This window comes from Silurus meridionalis, chromosome 1, assembly GCF_014805685.1.
Source record: "Silurus meridionalis isolate SWU-2019-XX chromosome 1, ASM1480568v1, whole genome shotgun sequence".
NCBI classification, from domain to species: domain Eukaryota; kingdom Metazoa; phylum Chordata; class Actinopteri; order Siluriformes; family Siluridae; genus Silurus; species Silurus meridionalis.
The window spans coordinates 19,248,854-19,261,674 of record NC_060884.1 but is presented as its reverse complement, the minus strand read 5'-3'; the positions used below and the strand labels follow the sequence as shown (position 1 = coordinate 19,261,674).

The 12,821-nt window shown below is 36.5% G+C and overlaps 1 protein-coding gene across 1 annotated transcript; it reads right to left on the bottom strand.

Moving 5' to 3' along the window:
* Positions 1-2,275: 2,275 nt before the first annotated feature.
* LOC124385911 (prostacyclin synthase-like) lies at positions 2,276-11,763 on the bottom strand. The gene is made up of 10 exons (XM_046849408.1): positions 11,585-11,763; positions 10,651-10,774; positions 10,370-10,545; positions 8,768-8,914; positions 7,974-8,101; positions 6,623-6,798; positions 4,542-4,686; positions 3,762-3,943; positions 3,006-3,157; positions 2,276-2,703 (listed from the first exon to the last, which is right to left on the bottom strand). The coding sequence occupies exons 1-10, from the start codon at positions 11,650-11,652 to the stop codon at positions 2,547-2,549; spliced, it is 1,455 nt and encodes a 484-aa protein (XP_046705364.1). The 5' UTR covers positions 11,653-11,763; the 3' UTR covers positions 2,276-2,546.
* Between the last annotated feature and the right edge of the window lie 1,058 nt (positions 11,764-12,821).

Here is a 12,821-nt window from a genome sequence, read left to right as displayed (position 1 = left end):
CTCCCCACTCTCACTCTCTGTGTCTTTCTCTCTCTCTCTCTCTCTCTCTCTCTCTCTCTCTCTCTCTCTCTCTCTCTCACACACACACACACACACACACACACACACAAACACACACACACTGCTCTTCTTTCGTCCCCACACTGCTTCTTTTTTTCTTTTCCCTCTAGTTATTTTTGTGCCACGACACTGGGACCCAAATCTATTGTTGCTTAAGGGATTGATCTTTCAGCTGAATCCTGCTTAACTGTGAAATGTTTGTTCTGTATTTATCGATACGTATTCTGTATATATACAGTATATATATATATTTGAGTTATTTGTATATAACACGATTATATGTTTCTTTCTCAAACATCATTTAAACTGGGAAACCCAAATTAGTTCCAGCATGCCATTGGAAGATCTTGAGTGCCCTGCTGTAGAGCTCTGACCTCAATCCTAATGAACACATTAAAATGCTGACTTCACCCGGCCTTCTCACCCTACATCAGTATCTGACTTTGCTAACACCCTTCCACTCGCCTCTCCACAACCACACTCTATAATCTAGTGGAACATCTTTCCAGAAGAGTATAAGTTATGAGAACAGCAAATGGGCACTAAATATGGAATGGGTTGTTCAATAAGCAAACACGAATCTTATGGCCAGGTGTGCAGAAACTTTTGTCTTTTTATACAGTACCAGTCAAATGTTTGGACACACCCTTTCCTGCAATATTATTTCTTTATTTTTATTATTTTCAACAGCGTACATTAATACTAAAGACATCCAAACTGTGAAAGAACGTGAAACGGTGTAGTAAACAAAGAAAATGTTAAACAACCAATAATATGTTTTATATTTTAGTCACTTGTATGAGAGCTTGGCACACACTTGCCATTCTCTCGTTAGATTCAAAGGCAGCCTAACCATCAAACACTATGATTAAACAGGTCTCTTTAGGACTATCCTATGAAAGTAAGAGCAAGAACTACCTCTGCTGCAGAGCATACGTTTATTAGAATTAAAAGCCTAAGAAACCATCAATTTACATAAGTGTTTATGAGAGTTTAAATGGTAGACCTATTTCAACATCCACTGTTTAATGAATATTGTTTGAGCCAGGCAAGAAGAGTTGTGTTGGTGTGGGGGTCCTTGGCAGTTGACACTGTTGCTGACTTAGTCAAAATTGATGAAAAACTTAACCAGTATGTCTACCACAACATTTTGCAGCATGTCATCCTATCTGATTTGTATTTAGTGGGACTTTCATTTGTTTACCACCAGGACCATTACCAGAAACACACCTCTATGTTATGAAAGAGCAATTTGTCCGAGAGGAAGAATAATGGAGTACTGCAGCAGATTACCTGGCCTTCAAATTCACCTGATCTTAATCCAATGTTGTAGGGTATGTAATAAAGAATTTACCCTGCAAACAATGTGCTTGTTTTTTGTAATATTAGGCAAAAATAATACATGTCTCTCTGAATAAAAAATGTCAAACTATACTTGTTGCTTTTCTTGTTTACTTGTTGGTATCATTAAGAGTATGTATTCACAAAGTAACTGATACTGAAGAACCACTGATGTACCTTTACTAACTTAATTTACATGACATGTGTGCATTTTATGTATCTTAAAAAAAAAAGGATTGATATACCGTTATTATCGGCAAAAAGGCTGTACTTGATCGAATCCTAGCAAAAGGAATATTTTGTAAAAACTTTCCTTGAAGTAAACTATTAATTAAAATTTAAAAGACTAGCTAAAAAATCAAGGAACCTAAATTTTCTACTGGTACCTCACAAACACAATTGAGAAAGGTTAAAAAACATAAGGATTTTTGAAAAAAAAAAAATTATGTGAGAATCCGCAAAAAAAAAAGCAGTAATTGATTGTTTGGTATTTTGTAGTAGTCAGGGGCCAATGCTGCTTTAATCATGCTTAAAATGTATAAAGAAACATGCTTTATTGTTTCTTTTTTATTTTACTTAGTCCCCAATAAAAATATATTTGAAAAAGTCTTATATAAGTCAAGGACCATCATTACAAGAATCTAACCAGTCTGCCTAGGGAATCCTCATGTCCTGTTCTTATTTAGTACAGCTTTAGGATTAATGCTTAGAAGGGCACAGGAACAGACTGTAGTGAAGCAGAACAGGTATTAGAACATCAGCTCTGTGGCTTATAATCAAACTTTTATGTTGCTTGTATGGTTAGAATCAGACATAATATTTATACTTTTATTTAAAGTTCCACATTATTTAATATTCTATAAAAGAGCCAAACATTCTTTTCGATAATTTAACATTTTATTTTTTCATCCATAAAAACCCCTTCAAAATCCCTTAAATGGTCATTGTTTAACAAATAACAATAATATAGTGTATTCCAACTAGTTTTTATAAACAGGCAATTATAATATACAATTGCAAACTCGAGTAAGATACAAAGTATTAAAATTTATACAAAAATATGTACAGCTATATGAAACAGGTATATAAAAATGTTAAATAAATATGTATAAGTGAGGTGAGTAATTGGCACAGGTGGGTTGTTATCAGAATAAAACGTGCTCTCTGCGTTTGTATCGGATTTGAAGCTCCTTGTTTGGCTGCAGCATTCCAAATCCATAGCGACTGACATCCACTTCAGGCACCTGAGCTGCAGGGTCCTGCAGCTCAATGTCCAGATGGAAGAGAATCATAAACACAAACCTAGACAGCAAAGTAAAACAGCAAAGGGGAAGGTTTTCTTAGTCGTGAGTTTAGATCTTCAGTAAAGATGCGTCACTGAAGTATAAATCTATCATTTGAAAGCTTTAGGGACATGGAGATGTTTGGTTACAATAGGAATGTTGCATATGCTTGCAAAATGCTAATCTGTGTGTCTGTGTGTGTGTGTATGTGTGTGTTTGTGTGTGAACTTTAATCTCTGTGGCCCTTTGTGTGTAGGTGCATTAAGTGAGCTGAACGGTGTTTTCCAAAGGGGAATGCATTTTGTCTCAGAGGATACTTACTGTCTGATGGACTGGATTGCGAATGGCTTTCCCACACATGCGTTGGTCCCTGCTCCCCAAGGCATAGTGTAATACTTCAGCCTCCTCCCACCTTTAAAGAAGTCTTTTTTTACTGTTCCATCTGCCTTAAGAAACCTGTCATACTTGAATTTCTGTGAAGAAAATTGCAGAGGAGAGTGGCATGATTTGCACACACACACAAATGTTCTCTCAATAATCTGTGTGAGATCAGCATTTTGACGTTCAGTCAATCAGGACTGCAATCAAGTTTCCACGGCATTGTCATTACACTTGACATCGGGTGAGATTTTCCAAACTGATAGCTTTGTTAGGGTAACGTCTGCCATGACGCAGACATGTAACTAGGCTTTTCCGCCAATTAGCTTCTTTCTACTATCACTGCACCGTAATCCTATGGCTGACACATGTCCTGGGTTAAACCTATCCAAAGGGTAATCCATGGTAAGTGTGAGTATGGGTTTGTGTGTCAGAGAGAAAACACTGTCTTTTTTATATGTAAGCTCACAATCCTTTTGACTATTTGTAATAAATGGTACACAAGATAGTAGACAAGTAGACACACAAGGATGTTTTAAATTAAAAACTAAAGTGTAATACTGCAGAATATTCTGAATCCAGTTTCTGTCTCAAGCTCAAATGTACTCACTGTTGTTGTAGTGAACAGTTACATTTTTGAAATGTAAAATGAATTGTGTAACAATAATGGTTTGTTTATCAGTTTGACTCTTTGTGTACCTCAGGTTCAACGTGTATTTCTGGGTCCATCTGTGGACTTATGAAAGGAAACAGACAGACACGGTCCCCCTTCCTCAGATCGTATTCTTGTCCATCTGCCATATGCAGTGTCTTGTCCTGCAGCACCTCCCGAGTGATGAACGGGGCAGCGGTCAGCCGCAGGGTCTCCTCCAGCACACTGTCTGAATTAGCAATTGAAAAGCAATTTTATTAATAAACTGCAACCCTAACATAATTCAATGTTTTGCATCATTTCCCTTGTGGGATACAACTCTTTTAAATTAGTCATTCTCATCCTCAAGCAAGCAAACAGACAGACAGACAGACAGACAGACAGACAGACAGACAGACAGACAGACACATAGACACAACATCCACATTCAACTATAAGGTTACACTTGTTGAGTGGACTAATTTCTAGTGCAACCTTTGGTCTTACATGAGTCAGTGCTTAAAGACTCTTTTGCACTGTTCTTTTCTGAGCAGGCTAAATCTGTACCTTAAGTTAATCTCATGGAGACACATTAGAGCTGTATAGTGTGGGCGATATGACGATGCAGTTGCGTCATCGATGGAAAGGCGTCACATTTCTTTAGAGTATCACAGCTCCCTTCTTTCAGTAAAATTAGAAACTGAATGCACCATTTGTGATTTGTGTTGTTCAAGAATAAGATATTTAATATATAATTAGATACTATTTTCTTCGCTTGAAACTTCTATCAGTATAACTTTACACAAACACTATCCCATTTTTTTTTTAAAGACAAGTATGAGACTAACCAAACACAGGAGTTTCTTCCTGGTGGTTGAGTGTGTTGCTGCCTGACACTTTATCACTTTGAAACTCTTTTCTCACTGCCCTCATGGCCTCTGAGTGGGTCAGGAGAAAAGTCAGGAGCCAGAATGCAGCAGGACCCACATTGCCCTGAAAGAAGAAAACAATATGCAACATTATAGCTCTTCTCCTGACTTTATCGGTATGTAACAATCGCAGAAAATTTCTTTCATTACTTCATTCTGGCATCTCTCCTTCATGACCAGTGGAACAATGAGGTGTATGGGTGTAATTACATAAGGCTGAAGACAATTCGAATCACTCTTTGTATTAACAGTGGAAGCTTACAACTGATAAGCATGGTATGTCGTATATTAGGTAGTGCAATAAGCGGAGCCAGGAAAAGAACATGTCCTCGGTCAATGGGGATGATCTACAGTAGTGTTCAAACCTGGTTAGCCTCACAACACCAGTGTCAAAGTGCTTACTATAAAAGGAGGTCCACTGGGAGGATAGAATGAAAGATATATTGTTAAAATTATGGAACATACTATGGCCGGCACATTTTATATGAGCACTTGAATGAATATACCATAATCTGAGACTAAAGTAAATCTGGTTTTACGCAGATGGTTTCATACAACACATTATCTACATATGACACTAGATGTTTATATATGCACATGAAAAAAAACATTTAAATCATGCAACAAAACCATGTTGCAATGGTGGTTGAACATTTCAGAAAAGTATTAAAAAATGTTTTAAATGCACTGGTTCTAATAGAGTAAATGTCAGAATCTTTTTATGCTCTGGGAAAAAGTAACATAGGCTAAATCAGGATACCTTATATAGCATATAAAGTGAATGGATAATATGACATAAAATACAGTAGTCCACTTCAATTTCATTACCTGCCCTAGCAAAGTGACTTATAACTTGAATTCTGCCAGAGGAAAATGAAGAAATATTGTTCAACAGTGCTCTCCTCTGGCCAACCTGTCAAACAACCTCCTGTTCAGATTTATGTAGCTCATTTCCACCACTCTCTCACACTGTGAAATATTGCGAAACACAGCATGAATCTGTGTAGTTCCCACTGGGCATATAACTACACAGCTTCATCTAATCTTTCTAGATTTCTCTCAGACAGTGTGGTAGAAATTAGTAGATCTAAATCTTTATATCTGCAGACACCTAAAAAAAATTATAATGATAAATGAGAACCCTTAATGTTTAAGGTTCCTTAAAAACGTGTGTTCCTACTGCTTCTTGCTCTCAATGATTTGCTGGTTGTAGTCATTCTACTTGAATTCTAAAACACTTCTTCATCTGTGCTCCATTTGCATAATTCATTCTGAAATGCAGTCAGGTTTCTTAGTCTTGATATTATTTCTGCCTGGTTCCATACAGGTTTAGTGTGTGATTGATGACTTTTGCGTATTCATTTCTGTGGCATGTCAACTCTGACAGTTTGACTGACATTAGAGTGGCTTATATTACGGGGCTTTTTTGCAAACACAAGCACAAAAAGAAGAATGACTCACTGCATTCAGGAAAACAAAGAGATTACATACATCAAAAGCTCTATACATGTGCTTAAAATAACTCAGAAATCACCTGGGTTATATTTAGACAGTTTAATTATAGCTCAGTCTTAATACCTACATACATGGCAGATATAGTTCACCATGCAGTTATCCTTTGTCCTGTTAATATAGATGTTTTGAACATTTTATATGATCATGATTAACCAATTTGGGATGTATTGTGCATCATTATAAAAATATTATACGAAAACTTGCTGTTTTGGGACAATGTCTCTTGTTGGAGCTATACAAATAAGATTGAAACTGAATTAAAACTGATGTAAAAAAAATAGAATAGACACAATAATCACTAATCGCAGTGCAAGCTGCAATATTCTTCAGCTTGAGGTCAGCAAAATATAAAAAAGATTTGACACTTTGGGTGAAACAAGGTTTAGACCGAGATCAGGGTTTTTTTATGCACCCATGGATGAGGAATTTAGAGATTTTAGAGGGTGATTTTAGGATTAAGATTGCGGTTTGGTAGACACACTGACCTGTGTGGCCCAGAGCTGTAACAACATGGCCTTTCTCTGTGTCTCTTTATCAGCGCCCTCTTCTTCTAAGTGATGCCTGTAACTCTGCATCCACAAACTGGAATCCTCTCTCAGTCCAGCCTGTGCCAGCAACTCCCACAGTCTCTGCTTTACCAAGCCTGCGGTCTGCTTCTCCCCTACAGTGACAAAAATAGAGATGAAGAGAAAGAGAGAGAGAGAGAGGGACTAGAGTGAAACCTAAGTACAAAAGTTAAGAGATCATTTGCCACTATGAAAAGCAAGAGGAATTGTGAGCGAGTTATAAACAACTGATTCATACTTTGGATGTAAACAGCAGGTTGATGCGAATGATGTGATTCACAGTGACACACTGTTTACACATTATCTACACACTGTCATCAAACCAAAAGCAGCAATAAACCCAGTGTTCTGTGGCTAGTAATGAAACCTGTGTCATGATGACAGGGAATGAGACAGTGATGACATAGCTTAAGGAAGAGTAGGAGGTGGTTGGGGGAAAATGGTCTTTTGTGACATCAATTTAATGCTTTTTAATTGGTATCTGTTTAGGCTACGGTTAGGCTGAAGTAAATCTGTTATATAGGTGAGTGACCCGGAAATGTTATGGGTTACAAAATGTCTGCGTAGGTTGAATAGTTTCCTTATAATAGAGTCAAGATCAGACATGACTGGAATGACATGGCAAACATTTCAACCAGATTTTCTTTTCAGTGTGACTGGGAATGTGAGCGGGAACAGGGGATCTATGGAGGCAGTGGTGACTCAGTGGGTAAGGCAGTGAAACTAATTTAAAATCACAGCACTACCAAAGCTGCCACTGTTGTGTCCAGGTGCATAGTCCTTAATCACACCTGCTTACTTATATCTTATCCTAGAATAAACACAGTAAACATGGCAAATATAAATAAGTTTCTGAAGTCAAAGTGAGGGTATAACCATAAAAACTTGGCTTTACTGTGTAGAGTATTATTGCTGGTGTCACGTAATACAACAGGACAGTCTGTAATTCCCCTGTACAGTTGCCACAGCAACAAAACAAAATACATCTATCTTTGATGACATCATCACAGGAGTTTGTCAAACTTGGTGGCACTCCTTCAAATTGACGTGACTTTAAAATCTGGCGTATTCATCGGGCAACATTATTATGCCTCATACAAGGTTGCCATGTAAGCATAAGAAAACAACACATTACCTTTTGCTTTTTATAATAATAATCCAATAAATGAAGGAACACATTTGATTAACGGAACTTAATGCATTACAGAATAATCAAACATTATCTGCGTAAATGTATTAAGGATAACAGATAGAGACAAATTTAACTTACCAGACTTTAAAGTGCTGCGAGCCAACTTAATCAAGAGGCCATCAAATTTGTGGTACTCTGTAAAAACTTTAGCAGCATCAGCACAATTGTTGTTTTCTTCTCCACCAAAGAGAGTGAGATATCCAGCCCTGAAAGAAAGAGGAAAACATTTAAGAAAACAAAGCAGGACAAAAATTCCCATAACTATATATGACTTTCATGACCTCACTGAGTGTATTTGTCCCCTGCACATCTTAAAAGGCTTTTTAAATGCATAGTTTGAATAGTTTCTCATTTGAAAAGGACTCTAATAAGTATTCTAGTTGGAACCTGTTAGAACCCAAAAGCAAAAAACTCCCATAGGTTTCTCTAGTCTGTAGCACTTTTAGGACAAACTGAAAAACCTTTTTGATAATGTACTTTATTGAGATTTCCCATTTCTTTCCCTTTTCAGAATATAGTCATAAACTTTATCTGATGAACTTTGCAAGAGTTGATTGACTTCACTGTTAGTTCTTGCAATTTACTTTAAATTAATATACATGTTGCATGCGTTTTTAAAGCAGACATTAACAGCACAACTAAATAAACCAAAAAAATAAATAAATATAATGAGGAAATCCTGCAAATCACTCCTAAGTGCCCTTCTAAAGTCTTATGGCTTGTTTCTTTTACAACTTAGTCAACATTTATCATGGCTCCAATTTACAAACAGGATAATGGGGAAAGAATTTGCATGTATAAACTGTTTATGAGAGATAAGTTCATGTCTTCCGCTTTGTGCACTTTAGTATTACTGCTAACATGCACTATACCTAAACATCAGGCTGTAGCAGAAGTGGAAGAGCCCGTCATGTTTCCAGTCAGACTGGTTTAGAGCCTCTGTCTCTAGTGTTAGCAGTTTTTGCAGGTGGTTCTCCATGACGTGGTTCAAGCATAACAGGCTCTCGCCCTGGAAATGCCTGCAGAAAGCAAAGCATACAAAAATTGTAAGAAATGTGCACAAAGAAATCTAAGAGATAAAAAATACTCAGTCTCATGTTCCCTGGATTGCATGTATGAGACTCATTGGAAGAGGATTTTTTTTTGTATAGGAATCAGTATACCTTTAGCTAACCCTAGTAAGCTAAACACACCAGATAAAAAATATGAGGACATTACCATGTGCATTAAGGGATGATGTGATAAGCTATAATGCCCGCTATTCTACAAACACCACCTGTTATGTAATAAGGTGTTTAATCAGTTTTGCATGCCACCTGTGATTGCAACAACGACAAAAATAAAACACTGTTTGGCAAAAACAATTAGTGAAAGCACTTTAAAAAGAACAATTTCATAAAGGGCACACCCTCAGTGCATACGTAGAAATACCACAACAGAGCGAGTGTACCAGAGCAATTACAATAAACTTGTAAAAGCAAGAAGTGATTCCCTCAGCAGGCAACAGGTTCCTTCCTAAATACCTATATATATAATTAACAAGCAAATATTCAAAAGCCCTTACCTGTTTCACAAGAATCTTAACGGCTGCACTGTATATATTTACTGAGATTCAAATAGCACGGATATATTAAATTACAATGACATTAAAAGTTATTCAGAAATGATCTAACATTGGCCATCTAGTATATGCATTGAATGTCCATGGTGACGCTACTTTGTCAGAGCAGTTTATTAAAAATGTAAATGTTTCAATGAATGATTCCTGACAAAGTGAACATTGGGTGTCAAAGTAGTTACTCAGTTTACAGGCAGCAAGTGTGGGTGTTTGGGGCTTGGAAAACATCCCTCCAATTGTCTGGTTATTGTAAAAAATGACATAAATCATTTACCACTGAGTCATAGTGACAGCCTAACCCTGTGATTTAAACACTATGCTAGCAGACAGATATTGCACAATGCCTTTAATTACACAAGAATAAACTGGTAATGCTTTCATTAACAAATCTCTGACTGGAGAAATACTGAGAGGAAAAGTATTGTGTAAGTCATAAAATTTACTTTAGGAAAGGTGTTATATATTTATAACAAGTTTGAAATACATATAGCTCGATGCAAATACTCTTGTTTATAATAATGCTCATCATGTTTTAATGGAATATACTGCACTCACATCACAATAGTGTATTTTAAGGGCCTGTTAAAAATCTGTGTACAAGGGTGTCAGCTTTAACCTGAAATGTGTTCTTAATGTTCAGCTATCACTGCAGGAAGATGAAAATCCTTCTGAAAAAGAGCCGAATTAGGAATGGAAGTCAAGTATTATAGTATTATAACTATAAAAGCCTTGTCGTGTTGCAGTAAACAAATGGTTATGGAACAGGGGGACTACTATGAAGCCAAACGAATGTGTAAGATAATCAAACAGAGAATTATACAAAACATGAATGAATGTAATTTGTCTAATTATGTACCTTCTCATTATATCCTTCTCAATCTCAGGTTTGTAATTCGGAAGCTTCAGGTTAAAAATCCGGTCCATCAGCACCTGAGCATAGCGTGAAAAGTCTAGAGATTTTGTGTCCTCAAGGACAGAGTCATATGAATGGGGGTCCAGCAGGACCGTAACATAACGTCCAGCCACACGAACCTGGAAAATCATATACGGTCCAGTAAAATTGAGAGAAAAACACAGACTTATATATTAAAATGTAAAAGGTATACTTAGAAAAATGCTTAGATGCTTGCAAATTACAGTAAATATGTCCCCATGTTTCTGTTTCATTCTTTTCAAAAATTTGGTGGCATCTTTTCCAAAATCTAGTGCATGTCCCAACCAAGGGATAACTCCTTTGTCCAAAGGTGGTTCTCTTTTCGACCTGAAATCAGATCAGATTTCTCATGTGAAGTTGTAGAGTCTGTTTTCTGTTTCATTTTTCCGTTCATGCTTACATACTAGCAAATAACAGCAAATTAGGATTCATAACTATATATCTTCTTAACAAAATGTATTAGTAACATATTTGTCATAAAAAAAGATTGACAAACAGAGAATTAATCAGATGTTTCTAATCCCCTAAGAGTCTTAATATTTGCTTTTGACTGCTGTGATGTTATAATCGTCCTCTAAGCCATATATAAATAGCACATGGGTTCGTGTACTTAGTATTTAAGGTGGCTTTAATATTCGATTTTTATTTGCACCATGCTTACTTATTGCAGCCTTGATTATAAAATCAATAATATTTTTTTTTATTCTTATATTGTTCCTTGATGGCAGCAGAATATTCAACCTGACGTAGAATATTGGATTGCTACACCATGTTTTTTTTTTTTTTTTTGCAGTAGTAAAAGACAAATAAGGAGGCTGTGCATCAGGAATTCTGTCTAGTACATTCATAATTCTCAGTGCCATGTAATAGCTTTCCTTTCAAAAGAACTATTGCAGAGAAAAATGACTCTTTTTTATATATATATATATATATATATATATATATATATATATATATATATATATATATATATATATATATATTTAAATTTTTACAAGGCTTTTACAGTTAATTTATGAGACAAGTATTTCTCATGATACATGAAGCTTGAAGCAGTTATAATTGTATACAAGTTTTTTTATCCAATATAGGTCTTTTTTTTAAATAAGTGAGGAGTAATAAAGATTCAGCACTCACCGCGTCCGGTTAGAAAGAAAATAATAGAACATTATCCCGTTGAGGAGCAGGAGGATTGCCCAAATCATATTGGTTCCTTATCTAAGTTAGAAACAAGCCAGAATGAATAAAAGGGGTAACTACTGCTGGTAACATGTACGGTCTTATATACTGTACAGCAATGGGGTGTTTCTCAAGCAGAGGTGTGTGTGTGTGTGTGAACGTCGCTTTAGCGTGCGTGCTCGTGCACACACACACACACACACACACACAATTGAGATCCGATTACGTCGGATCAACTTCTTTATTGACGTACATTTAAATGAACTTCGTATACAGGTTACCAAAAATAATCACACCTATTAAAACAGTGGCACGACGTACGCATTTAAAACGGGTGAAACAGGTGAATGTTTGGCAATCAGGTGTATTGGGATCACGTTAATCGGGAGAGGATTTGTTTTCTGGTTAAATGACCACTCCTGGGTGCTAAGATTCGTTTTTTATACACTTTAATGCCAATTTTGAGTAAATCTTGGGTGGGATGTTTAAGCCTTTAACTAACCAAGATGCTACTGTCGGTCACTTAACCATAAACTTAACCATCACTGCAAGACCCATAACCATATTGATACCTAGATGTTTCTTCTTGTTTGGGAAGATGGAAGTTGTTGTATTCTGCTGTTGTAGCTCATCCACCTCAAGCTTCCACGTGTTGTGTATTCTGAGCTGCTTTTCTACTTACCACAGTTCAGTACTTGATTTGTGGCAGCCTTATTGTAAACTTGAAAAGAAAAGAAAAGTGTTGTGTTCTGATTTCTCTCATCAACAAGATCTATCATTCTGCAAATCTGTTATTTGCTGATCAGCTGTTTCTAAAAATACTCAAAACAAGTCTTTCATCAACAGGTTTTTGTGCATTGGCCTGCTGTTGCATTGACTATTTGGATAATTACAAGAATGTAGTTATTTATTTTAGGTGTATGTGTTTTCGTAGTGAGCAGGTTAAGAAGAAAAAGGGTTGGAGGTATGTGCTGGAGAGAAGGGGAATGAAAGTCAGTAGGAGTAAGTCAGAGTACATCGGTGTGAATGAGAGGGAGGGCAGTGGAGTGGTGTGGTTGCAGGGAAAAGAGGTGGAGAAGGTGGAGGAGTTCAGGTACCTGGGATCAACAGTGCAAGTAATGGAGAGTGTGTTAGAGAAGTGAAGAAAATAGTGCAGGCAGGGTGGAGTGGTTGGAGAAGAGTGGCAGGAGTGACT

Bases quoted from the DNA above. Each gene is read 5' to 3' on its own strand.
- LOC124385911 (XM_046849408.1), bottom strand. From the start codon at position 11,652: ATGATTTGGGCAATCCTCCTGCTCCTCAACGGGATAATGTTCTATTAT. The intron at 8,102-8,767 runs GTATAGTGCATG...TCTTTCTTTCAG, and splicing joins TGCTACAGCCTGATGTTTAG to GGCTGGATATCTCACTCTCT. The intron at 6,799-7,973 runs GTAAGTTAAATT...TTGTCACTGTAG, and splicing joins TCGCAGCACTTTAAAGTCTG to GGGAGAAGCAGACCGCAGGC.